The 18,635-nt window shown below is 43.4% G+C and overlaps 1 protein-coding gene and 1 pseudogene across 8 annotated transcripts in view; one reads left to right on the top strand and one right to left on the bottom strand.

Moving 5' to 3' along the window:
• Window positions 1-18,635, top strand: part of SFI1 (SFI1 centrin binding protein) — a 90,281-nt gene that overhangs the window by 4,094 nt on the left and 67,552 nt on the right. For 4 of the 8 annotated variants that reach the window (XM_087857235.1, XM_087857236.1, XM_087857237.1 and 1 more), the window contains 3 exons: window positions 6,514-6,642; window positions 12,600-12,773; window positions 14,834-14,905. In XM_087857235.1, the coding sequence (XP_087713361.1) occupies window positions 6,620-6,642; window positions 12,600-12,773; window positions 14,834-14,905 (269 nt within the window). In that variant the 5' untranslated portion in view covers window positions 6,514-6,619. The other 4 variants (XM_087857234.1, XM_087857233.1, XM_087857240.1 and 1 more) reach the window with 4 other exon arrangements.
• LOC148107432 (interferon-induced transmembrane protein 3 pseudogene) lies at window positions 7,425-7,970 on the bottom strand (annotated as a pseudogene).

The raw sequence follows: 18,635 nt of genomic DNA on the forward strand, positions 1-18,635 counted from the left end.
ATAGCTCGGAAGTCCGATTCGAAACAACTCCTACTCTAAGAGTGGGTGTAAGAAGCTGAGCTCTGAGAGGAGCGAGTGGGCCAAGGAGGCAGAGAGCCCCCCCTTGAGGTTCCCCAGACGGTGCGTTCATCCGCGCACTTTGGAGCAAACTCAGCTTTTCAGGTGCCTCTTGGCGGCCAGAGGGAGGCGTGTCACCTATCGGACTGAGGCTGCGCGAACTCCTGAGGCGGGCGGAGGGGCGTCTCGCACGCACGCCGCGTCGCCGTGGAGACGGGGGCGGGGCCGGCGCGAGACTCCAGAGACGGCGGGAAGCCGTGAGGCGGATGTGGGCCCGGCGGGTAGAGGGAGCGCGGGCCGCGTCCGCCCACTACTGCTGGGACTTCCCGAGGCGCGAGGCAGTGTTCGGCTTGTCAGGTATGAGGCCCGGTCGAATCGTCTCCAGCCTGAGTGGCTTGGCTTCTTCGGTTTGGAGTCCGGCGGCGAGCTGGACCCCGAACTGGGCCTGTGACTCTCCTCTCGGAGCCTCCGCTTTCTTCTCTATAGGAGTGCAGGCGATGCTGCCTACCCACGGACTGTGATTTGGGAGTGGAAGAGGTGTGAAGAGAGTGCGCAGGGCTTTCGGAACCCGCCCAGCGCGGTGCTTGCGCCCTTCTTGCCGGGTGCTGCTTCCCTTCAGCGTCTAGTTGCCCGGGCCCAGGACGCCGCTTCCTCCCGCGCGTCTGGTGCTGCAGGCGGGTGCCGGTGCCTGCATCCTTGCAAGGCTCAGTAACGTGCGCGGATCCGAATCAGGAGTTTCTGGATCCCTGCTGCGTGGCCGGGCCAGGGGCTAGTGTGCACAAACCTCGGGGGCCTCGTCTGAACCCAGAGGGCCCAACAGGGCAACAACAGTGAAGCCTCCCCAGCGGCAGAAGATAAATGCTTCGGTTTTATCTCGTGGGAGGTGGTTCAGGTTTCTTGTCAACCTGTGTAGATGCATAGTAAATATTTGCTGAACGAGTGGTGTTAGGTACCTGAGTACCACCCCCAGCCCTACCACTTAACTAGTGACCTCAATTAGATACTTCGTCTGTAAAATGAAATGGCTACCACCTGTTCGGGTGGTTGTTAAAAGGCAGGTTATTAATGAAAAGTGCTTCGTACTATCTATACCTGACACAGCGTTCCTGCTCCGCAAGTGGTTTTTAAATCTATTCGTTTTAGATTTCATGGTACCCGCCTAAGTGCCGTGAGAGTATGAGACTTGGTGGCAGGGAAGGCTTCCTGGGAGAAGTAGTTGAAACATTTTGGGGCTTAAGATATAAATTTAGGTCTTTCCTTGCTTTTCTTTAGTAGGATCATTGATTTCTCAGTCATTGTTAGCAGCTGCAAAATACTGCAGAAACTTCTTTAATTTTTCAAGTTAACGTACATGACTTTAAAAACCAATATTAAAAGCTTATAATAGGAAATAACCCCATGCGCCAGTTATAATTTCCATTCTGCTAGCTGTTTTTCCTGATCTTGGAAGTAAATATCCTTATGAGCGATATTTCCTGATTTTTTAGTTTTATACATAAAGTGTTGACTGTTACTCATGGAAGATAAATGCTTAGCTTGCAGTTTTCCTTCCATCATCTCACCAGTGTGGTTATGTGTTATTGTTAAATTAATGGTCAGTGTTACACAACATTTCACAGCTATACCAAGTAGAGTACTGCAACTGTTCTTTCTTGTACATCCCATTTTCTCTGAAAATTAATAATTATTTTTTCATTTGCCTACTACTCATGCATTAATTTTTTTTCCTGAATGCATCAGCATTTCTCATATGCCTATCTAATTTTTTTGCAAAATTACTCTCAAAACTGTCCGTTTCATCTTTTTCCTGGAGATCCTCCACTTCTCTGATCTGGTGGCTCTGTACCAGCTGTACTCAGTTCAAATCCAGAAACTTCTTTTCACGTCTATCTTGAGATTTGCTTCTTTTTGCTATTCTCTTGTATTGAATTTGCTGTTGCCTCGGTTCCTTTTTTTCCCTTTAATTTGCTTCCTTGGTTTTTGGGATACATTTTCCTTTACTAACTATTGCTTCTACTTCCTCCTCCTCCTCCTTTTCTTCCTTTGACAGCTTTATTGCAATATAATTCACATAGAATACAATTCAACCGATTGAAAGTGTTCAGTGGTTTTTCATATATTCAGTTATGCAACCATCACCATAATCAATTTTAGAACATTTTCATCACCCTGAAAAGAAACCCTTAATGTTAGGAGTCACTCCCCATTTCCCTTCAGTCCTTCCAGCCCTAGGCAGCCAAGCATTTACTTTATGACTCTATAGATTTATCTGTTCCAGACATTTCATATAAATGGAATCATGATATATGGTCCTTTGTGATTGGCTTCTTTCACTTAGCATGTGCCAGTATGTATCCATGTTTTAACATGTAACAGTACTGCATTTCCTTTTATGGTTGCATGATACTTCATTTGTATGGATATACCATATTTTGTTTGTCCATCCATGAGTTGGTGGACATTTGGGCTTTCACTTCTTTGGCTATTATTAATGTTGCCTTGAACATTCATATACAAGTTTTTGTGTAGACGTTTGTTTTAAGTTCTCTTGGCTATGTACCTAGGAATGGAACTGCTGGATCAAATGGTAACTCTATCTTTTTGAGGAATTGCCAGTTTTCCAAAGTGGTTGCACCATTTTACACTATCACCAGCAGTGTATGAGGGTTCCACTTTCTCTACATCCTCACCAACACTGGTTATTATTTTTCTGTCTTTGTTTTTTTTTTAAGTTTATTTATTGAAATATCTCTACACCCAGTGTGGGGCTCGAACTCACGACCTTGAGATCAGCATTGCATGTTCCTCTGACTGAGCCAGCCAGGTGCCCCAATCTTTCTTTCTTTTTGATTGTAGCTGTCCTAATGGTTATCTCATTGGGATTTGATAATGCATTTCCTTGATGGCTTATGATATTGAATGTCTTGTAATGTGCTTATTGGCCATTTATGTATTTTTTTGGAGAAATGTCTGTTCACATCCTTTGTCCACTTTAAAATTGGGTTTTTTAAAAATTACTGAATAGTAGGAATTTTAAAAAATATAACCTAGATATGTCTCTTAGTAGATTTGCCAGTATTTTCTCCCATTCAGTGAGTTGTCTTTTCACTTTCTTAATGGTGTCCTTTGAAACACAATTGTTTTTAATTTTGACAGCATCCAGTTTTCCTGTAACTTCTCAAGAATGAGATAGCTTAGGGGCGCCTGGGTAGGTCAGTCAGTTAAGCTTCTGTCTTCTGCTCAGGTCATGGTCCCGGGGTCCTGGGATCAAGCCCTACATGGGGCTCCCTGCTTAGTGGAGAGCCTGCTTCTCTCTCTCCCTCCGCAGCTCCCCCTTTTTTGTGCTCTCTTGCTCTCTCTTTCAAATAAATAAATAAAATCTTAAGAAAACAAAACAAAACGGGATAGCTTAAACTTTTTCTCCTTGTGTGGGGGGGAAAAAGTGTTTGATCTCTGACATTTGGCCTCTGTGCAGGATCTCTCATCTGAGGATTTGCATCCTTCAGTTTTGAAAGACTTTCTTCTTTTCTTTTTTAAAAAGATTTATTTTAGTGAGAGAGAGAGTGTGCACGAGCCAGGGGAGGGGGAGAGGGAGAGGGAGAGAGAGGATTTCGAGCAGATTCCATGCTGATGCCGAGCTCAGAGCCCAACACAGGGCTCAGTCTCACAACCCTGAGGTCAAGACCTGAGCTGAGATCAAGAGTCGGACACCCAACCAACTGAGCCACCCAGGTGCCCCCCCAATTAATGATACATCTTTAATAACTCATTAAAATATTTTTAGATTAGAAAAAGTTTAAAGTTTAAGTTTCCCCGATTGTTTCATATTTTTTGTTTGACAGTTAGTTTGCAGTTAGTTAAAATCAAGATCCAAAATCAAAGAACATACATTGCATCTGATTGGTCTATATCTTAAGTGTCTTTTAATGTGTAAGTTTCCGCCTCTTTCCTTTGCACTTTATTTGTTGAGGGAACTGGGTCGTTAGTCCTGTGAAGTTTCCGACATCATCCATTTTGCTGATTGCAGAATCATTTTTATTTGTTCCCTGTATTTTTGTAAGTTGGTACTTAGTTGTAGATGAGGCTTGATGACATTTAGATTCAAGTTCTTAGCGGGGGTACATCATGGGGTCATGGCACTCCCTCATATTTCTTTGTTTGCTTTGGTCTCTTTCTTGTTGGAGGTCGCATTCAAATGTCTTGTGATTCTTGATTGTCCATTCATACGTAAATGTCAGCAACTGAGAAATTAGAAGCTCCCAGTGTCTGAGCAGGACTTGTAGGTTAGTGAGCTTCTGTCTAGGGGCGAGCCTGCTTTTTCTTTTCTTTTTTTTTTTTTTTTAAGATTTTATTTATTTATTCGACAGAGATAGAGACAGCCAGCGAGAGAGGGAACACAAGCAGGGGGAGTGGGAGAGGAAGAAGCAGGCTCACAGCGGAGGAGCCTGATGTGGGGCTCGATCCCAGAACGCTGGGATCACGCCCTGAGCGGAAGGCAGACGCTTAACAGCTGTGCCACCCAGGCGCCGAGCCTGCTTTTTCATTGAGGGAGGTGGGGCACAGATGTGAGACTCTTGAGGGCTTTTAGTTCTTAGCTGCTTCTGCAAAGATTCTTCCAGTCTCCCGACTTGGGGGTACCAGTCGAGCTGCCAGAATTCCGGAAGCAGGGTGTGGAGAAGGAGCTGGATATCCTGCCTGGCAGGGTTGGGAAGGACACCAGGGGCCCCAAATGCTCACCATGTCGACTTTGATTCAGTCCCCTCATTTGTGGCCAGTGGTTACAATTTTGGGAGCCACTCCTTGTTCCTTCTAGTTCGGCGCTCTTCTGAGATTCTGTAAGCCTGCGTCTCATTGGTATCCCACTTGGTAGGTATTCCAGAGAATCATTATAAACAAGACATGAAACCAAGGCAATGACCCATTTATTATAGCAGTATCTAGCCAAAAATCCCTGTTTGAAATATCCTTTAACTTACAGAAATAGTCGCTAATGGTGACCTTTGTTACCTGGAGTATGATACCAGAAAGACGAGGCGGACAAATGTTTGATCTCAGTAAAGACTACTCGTTTTGTACGGATGAACTCTCTTTTCTGGTTAATTCCTTCTCTAATTGTCACTGAAATAGGTGACCTTGATTATAAAGGGTGATTTCATTCTTTTAGAATGAATGTCTTATTATAAATGCCTCACAGTTACTCAACATAGGGCAAGTCCACTCTATTAGCTTTCTTCCACCACGTACTTAAATCTTACTCTTTTCCTTACTACTCGAATTAGTTTCCAAGGGCTGCTCTGACAAAATAGTATACACTTGGTGGCTTATAAACAACAGAAATGTATTGTCTCATGGTTCAGGAAGCTAGAAATCTGACATCAGGATGTCAACAGGGCCATCCTCTTTCTGGAGACTCTGGAGGAGGATCTGTTTCATGGGTTTCTCTTAGCTTCTGGTGTTGCCAGCAGTCCTTGGTGTTCCCGTGCTTGTGGACACATCATTCTGGTGTCTGCTTTCATCATCACGTGCTGTTCTCTCTGTATGTCTGTCTTTGCATGGCCTTCTCCTATCTGTGTGTGTCTGTCCCTCTGTCTCATCTCTTCTTTTTATAAAGATGCCAATCCTATTGGATTAAGGGCCCACCTTATTCCAGTGTGACCTCATCTTAATTACATCTGCAAAGACGATTTCCAAATCAGGTCAATTCATAGGTACTCAGGGTTGGGACTTCTTTTAGGGGGGACAAATCCAAACCACAACATTGCTGTTCTTTGCTTTAAGAAATAAATAAAAACTATGTTGCTTATTTGGCTCATAATGAATATTACTGGTAGAAATTATCACCAAGTGAAAATGGAAACTGTACACAGTAATTTACTATTAACCAAAACTGCCTGGAGATTCTTAGAGGTAACATTGACAACCAAAAAAATTAATGTAGGCAAAAAATAAGAAATCTAGGCCCCTCTTGTTCTTACGAAGGAAAGTCAGAAGTCTTAGAGCATCACCTGGACAAGAAGAATGAGCCACTTACAGCTTTTTGAGTGTCATTCTCTCTCCTCCCAGCTTCCTTTCTTATAAAATAACTTTTTAAAAATACAATTAAAAAATTTCAGAGACTTGCCATGTTCATCTAATGTTGACTTAAGAAGAGGAGATGAGAGGGGCGCCTGGGTGGCACAGCAGTTAAACGTCTGCCTTCGGCTCAGGGCGTGATCCCGGCGTTATGGGATCGAGCCCCACATCAGGCTCCTCCGCTATGAGCCTGCTTCTTCCTCTCCCACTCCCCCTGCTTGTGTTCCCTCTCTCGCTGGCTGCCTCTCTGTCGAATAAATAAATAAAATCTTAAAAAAAAAAAAAAAAAAAGAAGAGATGAGGAGCTGGCATGTAGCTATTCAGAAATGTGGCTGTTAAGAGGCTTCAGATAATTTACTCTCCTTTTCCCTCTTTTTCTTATAGTTAAAAGGGGAAGATAAAAGACTTATTGATTCATGAAGAATCTGCTCACCAGGAAGTGTATATCAAGCCACTGCCGAATTTCCATCAAAAAAGAAGTAAGCAGAGAATGCAGAGGAAGGTAGACCCCCGGTGAGTGATAGGACTTAATGATAAAAAAAGAAAAAAAAAGATAACTGAAATTGTGGCCCATTAAAAACCTGTAAACATTTTGTGTGTAAAAATGATAAATAGTAAAAAAGTAGTTTCACCTAAATCATGAATGGTGAGAAAGGAACTTTGGGTAAGGATTTTTTTGTTGATACTTTAGGTTTCTCATCTAGAGTATAATGTACATTTCATACCTAATGTTACAGTTTAAAACCATTTTGAGAGTGAGGAAATATCCATCATTAAAATTATGAGTTTGAGCAAGAATGAGGGTGATTTTCCTGAAATTGGAAGTTCTTCCCCCCCCCCCCAAATGCTTTATTGAATTCAATTGTAGGCATGTATATAAAATGCTGTGAAAGGAGTGACAGCCTCAGGCTATGGGCAGCTGCTAATAGCTTCCATAATATTTTATGTTCTGTGAAATTGCTTAGAAAATTGTCAGTGAGCCAGTGGCAAAAATAATGATGTGTTGGGCTTCCTGCTCAGCGGGGAGTCTGGTTCTCCCTTTCCCTCTGCCCCTACCCCATGCTCATGCTCTCTCTTTCTCACAAAGAAGATCTTTATTTTTTATTTTTAAAAAGATTTTATTTATTTGTCAGAGAGATAATAAGCAGGGGGAGCAGCAGGCAGAGGGAGAAGCAGATTCCCTGCCGAGCAGGGAGCTTGATGCGGGGCTCAATCCCAGGACCCTGGGATCAGGACCTGAGCTGAAGGCAGACGCCTAACCAACTGAGCCACCCAGGCTCCCCTAAATATAATCTTTAAAAAAGAAATACGAACATAATGATCAGAAGGAGGCCCAAGACAAGGGCGCAGGTGTTCAGGCACTTCGCGGTGGAGGCATAGGCCTGGGTCCCGGTCACATCACACATCATCTTCTGGTCAGTAGACTTCATGGAGTACGTGAATGCCGTGAAGCCCAGGCAGCACAAGTTCGTGAAGATTGTGTTGAAGGGGGACCGGGCGATGTGGTTGGGCAGTGCCGTCTTGCTGCGGATGGTGATCGTGGTGGTTGCCATGGGAGCTGAGCTCTAGGGCTTCCGGAGTACAGCCACCTTGTGCTCCTCCTTGAGCATCTCATGGGTTGTGGGGACGCCAGTGTGGACACCAGGGAAGAAGCACTGGGAATTGCAGTTCGTGGTGCAAGATGAAGCAGCTGTGGTCTGGGTGCTGGTTGGTGCTCTGGGCCCTTCGTTTCTCCAGTAGTTTTGATTTCTCCAAAGAGTTCTTTTTTGGTGTTTGGGAAGTCCCGAGGTTGGAAGCTTTAACACCCAAGGCTGACTGGATGTTGAAGCTTTCTCCTGCATTTGATCGTGGTGACTTTCAGCCTGATGAAGGTTCTTTTGATTCCAAATGGCAGAATCCAACTCTGGCTAACCTTGACAAAAGGAACGAATTTACAGGAAAGAGTGCAGTTTACTAACAAACCTCAGACTCGAGGGGGTGGGTATATGGCTTGTAGCTGGCCAGTCATGAGTGTCCCACTGCCCTGGGCACTGTGATTGGTTCAGGGGTGGGCACATGACTACAAAGGCTAATCAGGGGTTTTTCTCTAAAGCGGAGACAGCCATTTAAGGAGAGGGTAGCTCTCTCTTGCTGAGGTTCAATGATAGCTGTTACAGTATCCACCCCCAGAACCTTGTGCTGGTAGACAGGTCAGCACACTGAGAGAAGCAAGAAGATCTGACAATGTTGAGACACCAGTTCTAACACCAGTTCTAGTTCTTGAAGTTCTAGTTCAGAATTCTTCCAAAGCGCAAGAGCTAGGGAATGACTTCTTTGTGCTGGATATCTAACCTCCACTCATCGGCATCCAGGGTTTCCTGATGGGATTAGCTAAAGAGGACCTCCGGCAGGAGGTAGGAGGGAGGGAGAAGAATGATGCCAGACTATTTATTTATTCCCTTGGCTCCCTCCTTGCAAGATGTTTTGGGTTGGCTGTGTCCCTCCGCAGAAGCTCACAGAGCACCTGGTAAGGCAACAGACTCTGACTCTCCTTCTCCCTTTGGGCCTAGAGGTGGCACTAACTTAGCTTCTGCTTGCTTCAGGTTCCTGCACTTCCCCTTGTGGTTCCTCCACACCCACACCTTTGTAAATATGCCGTCCTCAAATTCTCCTGTTTTTAGTATATCATCAGTTTTCTTTGGGAATCTTGGGACTTTTTATCATGACTGGTGTTGGATTTTGTCAGATGGTTTTTCTGCATCTGTTGAAATGATCTTACGGTTTTTGTCCTTTATTAATAGGGTATATTACATTGATTTTCAGATGTTAAACTAACTTTGCATTCCTAGGATAAATCCAACTTGGGCATGGTGTTTTTTTGTATGGTTCTTATATGTTGGATTTGGTTTACTAATATATTTTGAGGATTTTTGTGTTGATAGTTCTGTTTATTAGATATTGGTCTATATTTTGTGTGTGTGTGATTTTTTTTAAGATTGATTGATTTATTTGAGAGAGAGAGAGGGAGAGAACACAAGCGGGGAGGGGCAGAGGGAGAGAGAGAAGCAGACTCCCTGCTGAGCAGGGAGCCCAACATGGGGCTTGATCCCTGGACTCCAGGATCATACCTGAGCTGAAGGCAGACACTTAACCCACTGAGCCACCCACATGCCCCAGTGTGTGTGTGTATCTTTGTCTGCCTTTGGTATCAGGGTGTGATACCGGCTCAAAGAATGAGTTTGCAAGTGCTCCTTCCTCCTTTATTTTCTGGAAGAATTTATAGACTATCGGTGTCATTTATTTTTAAAATATTTGCTAGAATTCATCAGTGGAGCCATCTGGACCTGGGCTCTTCTGTATAGGAAACATTTTAATTACTAACTCAATTTCTTCACTTGTTACAGGTCTCTTCAGAGTTTCTACTTCTTGAGTCAATTTTGGTAATCTGTGTTTTTCTGGGAATGTGTTCATTTCATCTCAGTTATTTGTAGCATAAAGTTCGTGGTATTCCTTTATATTCCTTCAGTTTATGAAAAGGTAGTGGTGACGTCCTCTTTTTCATTCCTACTCTTAGTAATTTGCTAAAGGCTTGTCAGTTTTGTTGAAGGACCCTTACTGTTGTTACACTCTTTTTTCCTTATGCTAATCTGAATTGGGTTCTTATATTACCTGCAACCTATGATACTAACAAACATACAGAAATTTTCTGCAGAACTGCCTAGGCCTTGGGCACGGTGGAAGCCAGGGTGGGAGGGACCTATCTGGCAGTTGTTTTGCCCCTTCCTCCTGAGGGGGGCCGTATTGGTGCTTCAGCCTCCAACTCCTGTTCAGTCTGTGTTTCAGCTCAAAATTCAGCTCTGGGTTGCTCCCGTGTGAGTCAGGTTTCTCCTCCTGCCCACCAGGACTTGGAGAAGGGTTGTGGAGTTCCAGCATAGCTGCTGAGGTCTGCCCCTGCTGATCCCACAGGAAAGGGATCCTTGAAAGCTGAATCAGCACCCTGACCGCGTTTACCGTATGACCTGCAGGGTACTCTTCCGGCCAGCCTCGTTTCATCCTCCGAAGCAAATGAGCCGTGGCTTAAAGTGAAGCTCTGGAGCTTCTAACTCTGGCTTAATTCCCCGGATTTACAACTTTAGATGTGGGAACTTGAGAAGGGAATGTGTTTGCTTTAAAAAGGAAAAAATGAACCTGCTAGAACACAGTGTAGATTCAGAAAGGTTCATAGAATGTACTGTTTGTTTATTATATTATTTTGAAACAAACATGTAACCATCACACCTGTAAAGAAACAACATATTGTCAACACCTCAGAAGTCCCTTTTTATGTACCCTTTCCTAATCACACCCGCTCCTTCTTCCCTAGAGTAAACCAGTGTCCTACCTTAATAGTAATCACTTTTTCAAATTTCTTTGTTTTTACTAAGTATGCATTCTGAAACAATAGTTTAGTTTTGCCTCTTTGCCTTGTATAAATGGAATCCTACTGTATGTATTCTTTTGTGTCTTGATTCTTTCTCTCAAGGCTTTAAGATTCCTTCTTGTTATTGTCTGTAGTTGTAGTTTGCTCATTCTCCTTGCTCTGTGATACATTATAAGAATATTGCACAATCTGTCCGTTCCGTTGATGGGCATCTGGGCCGTTTCCAGTTTGTGAGTGCGATGAACATTCTCACGTGCGTCGTGTGGCCCACAGCAGTTCTCAAGTTTGAGCCTGCGTCAGAATGGTCTGGAGGGCTTGGTGAACACAGATGGCGGGACTCCACCATCAGAGTTCTGATTCAGTAGATCTGGGGTCATGCCCAATGATTTGTATTTCTGGTAAGTTTTCAGTTGATGCTGATGCTATTGGTTTGGGAGTCACACTTTGGTAACCACTATTTTGGGTATATGTATTCATTAGTGAGATGGATGTAAACTTTTCTTTCTTAAAATTTCCTTGTTAGGTTTTGTATTACAGTTATGGCTAGTCTCCTAAAATAACCTGGTTTTATGTAGATTTGGGGTGGGTAGTGTTTTTTTGTTTTTTGTTTTTGTGGGTTTTTTTTGTTTTTGTTTATGTTTTTTTTTTTTTTAAAGAAATCTCAGGGGGTGCCCGTGGGTGGGTTAGTTTGTTGAGTGTCTGACTCTTGATTTCGGCTCAGGTCATGATCTCAGGGTTGTGAGATCAAGTCCCATGTCAAGCTCTGTGCTGAGCGCTGTGTGTGGAGGCTGCTTGAGATTCTCTCTCCCCCTCTCCCTCTGCTCCTCCCCTGTTCTCTCTCTCTCTCTCTCTCTGTCTCTTTCTCTCTCCAACAGAATAGGATAGAATAAAACAGTAGAAAAAATTTTTTAAATTCTCAGAATAGTTTATGGGAGATTGGCGTGAATTTTTCCTTACATTTTGGTAGAACTTGACAGCAAGACCATCTAGGCCTGGAGATTTTGTTGTGGAAAGGTTTTTACTACTGTTTATTCTTGCTAATGGTTATTGGACTGTTGACATTTTATACTTCTTGTGTGGTTTTGGTAAGTTTTGCTTTTCTAGCTGTTTATCTGTTTTACCTATATCTTCAGATTTATTTTTATCAAGTTTTATACAGTATCTCTTAGGATCTGTAATGATGTGTTTCCTTTTTCCCCCCAGTATTGGTTTTTAGCCTTCTGTCTCTCTTCTTGATCAGTTTCATTGACTATTTGTCAATTTTATTAGTGTTTTTAAAGAACTCACTTTCCTTCTTGCTCTTCTCTGTTATGTTTGTTTTCCATTCATTCAAAAGAGAATTAACATTGCAGGCCTGAGACTGCTATCCTTAGAAAGTCCTGCTTACGAGGTTGGCTCTTGACTGGTGTCTAGAAACTTAGATTTCGAGAGGGTTCTCACCATTCCTTGACTGATAAGTGTAGTTAACTGTGCCCGAACTGTTTGTGCAAACAATGTGGTTTATACTGAGCACATGCTTTCCTTCTAGGAATCTAGAATTTTGGTATGTGATAGGCAGAGGGTGCCTGTACGACCAGCCCTCAGTAAGAACTTTGGCCACCGAGTCTCTAATGAGCTTCCCTGGTAGATGACACTTCACATGTGTTCACGTAATTCGATGCTGGGGAAATTAAGGGTATCCCGTGTGATTCCACTGGGAGAGGACTCTTGGAAGCATGCATCTGATTTCCGGCAGCCTTTGCCCCATGCTCCTTATCTCTTTACTGATTTTGCTTTGTGCCCTCTTGCTGTAATAAATCATAGCCCCGAGTGCAACTATATGCTAAGTCCTATAGTCCTTCTACCTAATCGTCACTGAATCTAGGGGGTAGCCTTCGGGATGTTTGACACACCATTGTGAATGGCAGGTATTTCTATCAGAGATTGGGCTCTCATTGTCCTTGAAGCATAGTTACTATCAGTCTGTCCCATTGAGCTTATCTATTTAATTTCACTTGTGGTTAAAAGATATTTGCGTCACATGCGGAGATAATTTGATTCTTTCCTTTCCCCATTGCTCCTCAAATTTAAGGTCTTTTAAGGATGGTACAGTTAAGAAAACTTATCCTCCAAAGATACTGGCCAACCAGAAGTCTCCTGCCTCCTCTGGGATCCAGAGTGAGATATCTAGGGCCAGTCATCCAGTTCAGCATCATGCCTCACATGGTTGGATCCGAAGGAACCGGTTACGAGAATTGCGTATCAGGTGAGCTTGCAAGTTGTCACCTGCCTGCAGTGGCTTTTCCATTGTTCTCCCTTCTTGGTTAAAATGAGGGGTTAATTGTTATTCTCTGATCTCAATTAGTCGAGACTCTGATGCCTACTGTTTGTGACAGAATGTTCAGAAGAAAAGGATATTTAGGAATCTGCAGACTTAAAGTCTGTCATTTGGTGTTTTCATTCACATTCTCTAGTTGTACCCACAAGGTGTAAGCTCTAGAGAATCTTCCAGAAAAAGTCCAAACATAGCCCGAGAAAAATTATCATTTTCCTGTACTCTTGATTAGGTCTCTCAAAGGCATTCATTTATTCACTCAACAAAAATTTTTTTTAAAGATTTTATTTATTTGAGAGAGAGAGAGAGAGAGAGCGCGAGAGAGCATGAGCAGGGGGGAGGAACAGAGGGAGAAGGGGAAGCAGACTCCCAACTGAGCCCAGGACCCTGGGATCATGACCTGAGCCGAAGGCAGATGCTTAACTGACTGAGCCACCCAGGTCTCCTCAACAAAAATTTATCAGGCTTTCTCTTCCTCGGCGCTGCCTGAGGAGGTGGCAGCCATCTCCTACTCAGTCAGCCTCATGGCCTCCCTCTGACCCCTGCTGAAACCCAAGATCATTACAAAGAGGACCAAGAAATTTATCTGGCACCAGATATGTCAAAATTAAGTGCAACTGGAGGAAACCCAGAGGCATTGACAGTTGGGTGCTCAGAAGATTCAAGGGCCAGATCTTGATGCCCAGCATATGTTATGGGAGCAACAGGAATACCAAGCATTTGCTGCCCGGTGGCTTCCGGGAGTTCCTGGTCCACGGCGTCAAGGAGCTTGAAGTGCTGCAGACGTGCAACAAATCTCACTGTGCAGGGACTGTCACAGTGTCTCCTCTAAGAACTGCAAAGCCATCGTGGAAAGGGCAGCCCCGCTGGCCGTCAGAGCCACCAATCCCAATGCCAGGCTGCGAGGCAAAGAGAATGAATAGATAGCTTATGTGCACATTGTGTTTGTGTTAATAAAACCATAAAACTACAAAAAACAATTTATCAGGTGCCTGCTTGGCCAGGTGTTGTGCTAGATGCTGAGCATACGAGGTGATTAAGACGTTCCTGGCCTGTGACCTCATGAAAGCTTAAAATCATGTAGACTTGACAGACTGCTAAGTCACACCAAGAAAGCAGGATAAATGCTATAAGATGAGAGGATGTGGTGCTGCAGGCCCCACAGGGCTAGAACAGCCCCACTAGTGTAGCCAGAGGAGCTTCCTGGAAGGAGTGGGGTTTCAGATGAGTCCTAAAGGATAGTGTAAGAATAAGCCAGATAAAGGGCAGGAGGAAGAAGAGTGTTCCAAGCTGAACCTGGAGACTAACTGGCCAAGACAAGCCACCATTTTTCGTGTGTACCAGGCACTGTGCTAGGTACTTGGGATACTATAAGACATGGTCCCCGTTCTCAGGGACTCACAGTGCAGAGGGAACAACAGATCCCCTGTGAACCGATTACTGTGATTTGGTATCATAACATTATATTATGCTAAGGGTTGGATCAGAGCGTTTGGGTTGGGGAAGGTCCAGGAAGGCTTCACACAGGAGCAAGCATTGAAGATGAGTCTTGATAGGTGAGTGGGCATTTGCTAGGTGTTTTAGGCAGTAAGAATAATATGAATAAAAAGCATTGTCATATACTTTCTTTTCCTCAACTCTGAAGTCTTCATTGACGAAAGACTTGATATTGAAAGTATTTTTCAAAAATAACCAGCTTGGGGACACCTGGCTGGCTCAGTCAGTAGAGCATATGACTCTTGATCTCAGTGTAGTGAGTTGAAGCCCCACAGTGAGGGTACAGATTACTTCTGGAAATAAAAATAATCTGCTTGATCTTTGCTTTAAAAATCTGTCCCATCCTGTGCTTTATTTGATGCAAGATTATCTGTGATTCACCTTTTGACTCATGCTACCGTCTCTCCCCATGGGACCTTAGTTTCCCTCTGCTTTCCAGAAAATTATAAGCCAAATGGAGTTTTAAAATGTGTATATATCCTTTCTTCTTTCAGATGCGTGGCCAGAAAGTTCTTATATTTGTGGATTCGAATGACTTTTGGAAGAGTATTTCCCTCTAAAGCCAGGTAGTATTAGCTCAGAACACCAGACTTCTCTGAGTTCATTCTAGGTTTTTGTTTTGTGTTAAGCCCACGTGTAACCTTCGTTCCGGCATGTGTTACATTCCCCCGCCCACTCCACCAGCCTCCAGCAGGCATATAATGGTAACCCAGCATAAAAACGAATGTGTGAAGGAATCCTGACTAAACCAGGATAGCTAAGACCTTCTCTGGAAAAAAAAGTATTTGCCCAGAAGTAAATAATCTCTCTTTCAGGGCACTGTTGAGACTGACCACATTAACTAGGTCTAGGACAGAACCTGGGCGAAAAGTTGGCATTGGCAAGGGGAGTGACATTTTAGTCCAGAGAATGTCCCTGTGCCGCAGCTTCACTTCGTATGGGCCACTGCCCCCTGCTGCGGGTTTTGGTTAAACTTGCTTGAGCTGCAGCACGAAGAACGAGGGGAGCCCCCAGGGTCAGGGACATGTGCAGCAGCTTGTGGGGTCCAGTGGAGGGTATATTTCAGAGGAAGAATTGGCAGCCATTGAGATGTAAGCATTTAAAAAAAAAACAAGCAAATGTTGTGGGTTCTTAACCCCTCTACTCTTCCCTTATTACAACATTTCTTTTTTTTTTTTAAAGATTTTATTTATTTATTCGACAGAGAGAGAGACAGCCAGCGAGAGAGGGAACACAAGCAGGGGGAGTGGGAGAGGAAGAAGCAGGCTCCCAGCAGAAGAGCCTGATGTGGGGCTTGATCCCAGAACGCCGGGATCACGCCCTGAGCAGAAGGCAGACGCTTAACCGCTGTGCCACCCAGGCGCTCCTCTTACAACATTTCTTGTTTCATTTTTCTGACATTGTAGCTTTCCTCATCTGGAACATCATCCAAATCTTTTGATTCAAAGTCTTTAAAGCAAATTTGGCCTGTGGGTGTCCTCTGAAATCTTTGCATATGCCCTGTGGGGGGCCCATGCTGTTCCCACCTCCTTTGTGTGTCTTTACCAGTGAAGCTCCCAGTGTGGCAGCGGTCCGTCCCAGCTGCACAGGGTAGGCACAGTTCACCTCTGCTTTTCCTTCTTCTCCTGGACCTTGACCCTGTCCTTTTTCACTTCCTTGATAGCTTTTCAGTACCTTCAAATAAAGTTGTTGTTGTGTTTCTTAAATTCAGTTGAGTATTTCATTTATTACCCCCCCATTAGCTTAGAAGTTTTATACTTTTATTCTTCTTTTAGTGACTGCCCTAAAGAATATAATATATATCTTTAATTTATCAGAGTCTAATGTTAATTGGCCCTTTTGCCCTCTTCCCAAACAAGGCAAGGTTCTTAGAACACTTTAACTCTGTCTGTCCCTCTCCTCACTTACATACCCTTATCATAAGGTATTTTAATTCGATTTCTATTTTAAAGTCCGCAAAACATTATTTTTTCTTGTTTTATACAGCTAATATTCATTTAGATTTATTCACGTATTTACCCTTCCTGTTCTTTTTTTTCTCTGCGTCTCCAGGTTTCCATCTGTGATTATTTTCCTTCTGTCATTGGAACATCGTGATCATTTGCTTTAGAATAGCTCTGCTTGTGATGAATTCTCTGAGATTTTGTCTAAAATTTTTTTTATCTCACTTTCGTTTTTGAAGGATATTTAACTGCATAGGGAAGTCTAGGTTGCCAGTTTTTTCCCAGCATTTTGAAGATATTTCATTGTCTCATGGCTTGATTTGTAAGTCGTTAGTCTTAATTATTGCTGTTTGGAAGATTCATTATCTTGTTTTTCAGAGTTTTTTTTTTTTTTTAAGACTTTATTTATTTGACAGAGTGAGAGAGCACAAGCAGAGGGAACAGTAGAGGAAGAGGGAGAAGCAGACTCCCCGCTGAGCGGGAGCCTGAAGCAGGGCCCGATCACAGTACCCTGGGGTCGTGATCTGAGCTGAAGGCAGATGCTTTACCCATTTGAACCACCCAGGCACCCCTTATATTTCAGAGTTTTAATATGATATGGCTAGGTGTGGATTTATTTTATTTATTTTTTTTAAAGATTTTATTTATTTATTTGACAGAGATAGAGACAGCCAGCGAGAGAGGGAACACAAGCAGGGGGAGTGGGAGAGGAAGAAGCAGGCTCATAGCGGAAGAGCCTGATGTGGGGTTCGATCCCATAACGCCGGGATCACGCCCTGAGCCGAAGGCAGACGCTTAACCGCTGTGCCACCCAGGCGCCCCTGGATTTATTTTCTTAAAGTCTTTTAGCTCATTCTGAGATAATAGGTAACAGGGTTTTGTATTTTTGCTTTGTTTTGTGGACACATCTTTCTGGCATACTTTGTCTGTAGGCATGTTATTCTCCTTTTCCTTTCTCATACAATAACTTCGTATAGGATTTGACCTCAAATATCTTGTTGCTCATTTTAATGTGGAATTGATCTTTCTGAACTTTTCAGAGTGAGGTAAGATCAGTTAACTTTCCTATTTCACAGAACTCCCACTTCTGTCTTATTTGTAGTATTAAAAAATACGGCGCTTGCTCTATGAGATATCCTGGTTCTGTTCCCCTAAAATACTTAGTGTGATCCTCTCCTTCCTTGTCTCTTTTATTCCTCTCCTGCTCAATTTCTATTCTACTTCCAGCAGTTTTTCCTCATTCTGAAGCTCTGGCCTAAAGGGGAGCCTGGCATGTTTCTGAGACGAGGGACAAGACTGCTTCAACTGTTATCAGTTCTGTCTACATGAACCCTGGTAGTGGAAAGGAGAAAACTGCTCTCAGGTTCAGCTGCTAGTCTCAGATGGGGCCTGGACACTTTGGCTGTTTGGGGTTTCCCCATTCTTAGTTTCCTTAGATGCCACCCCCATTGCTCCTTCTTCCTCCTGTAGAAATGTTAATACCATGGGGGTCTTTTGACTATGGATGGTTTGTCTTCGCTTGCTTGCATTTTGTTTTCATGGGGATACCTTGTCCCCTGGTTTTGTTTTAATTGATACATGAATTTTTGGTTTTGCTACATGGTTGCTGTGTGTGTTTTATGGGGATTCAGAGACTGGAAAACTATGTTGTCCCCTCTACTATCTTCCCCAAATTCTTTTCCTACTTAATGTTATTTAACTTAATATTTGACCCATATTTAACTGGAAATGTCTGTTTAAATAATACCCATTTATAGTCCCAGTACTTGGGAAATGCTGATTATATTAGAAATGCATTTGACTCTAAGAGTAAGTCTGACAGTGGCTTTAACAAATTGCGATTTGCTTTTTCTCATAAGCAATCTGGAGGTTGGTGTAGGTTTAGCTGCTCAGGGAAGCCATCAAAGATTCAGGCTTTTAGTACCTTTCGAGTTCACCATTCTTAACATATTGGTCCTTTGTCTTCACAGATGACACTGCATAGTTGCAAAATGACTGTTCTGTTTTACACAGGAAGGAGTAGGGAAGGGTGGTGTCAGATCTGTCTTTTACACAGGAAAACAGAACTTTCCTGGAAGCCCTCAGCTGCATTCTGCTTCTGCCTCATTGTCCAGAGCTGTCCATTGGCTACTTTTTGCTACAGAGGAGGCTGGGAAAGAAACCTTTCCAGCCTCTGCACCAGATGCCTATGAGGAGGCAGAGGCTTGACAGTGGGTGTCAGGTTAGGCAGTGACCAATGTCTGCCATACTACTTGAAAATCATCCTGTTATACTCTACTTTCTTTGCTCTTAAGTGGTAGCAGGGTCTGGGGGAGAGAATACTGGACTGGAATTTGGGAGACCTGAGTTTTGG

This window comes from Ursus americanus, chromosome 30 (genome assembly GCF_024610735.1).
Source record: "Ursus americanus isolate L20-20 chromosome 30, mUrsAme1.1.p, whole genome shotgun sequence".
Lineage (NCBI taxonomy): Eukaryota > Metazoa > Chordata > Mammalia > Carnivora > Ursidae > Ursus > Ursus americanus.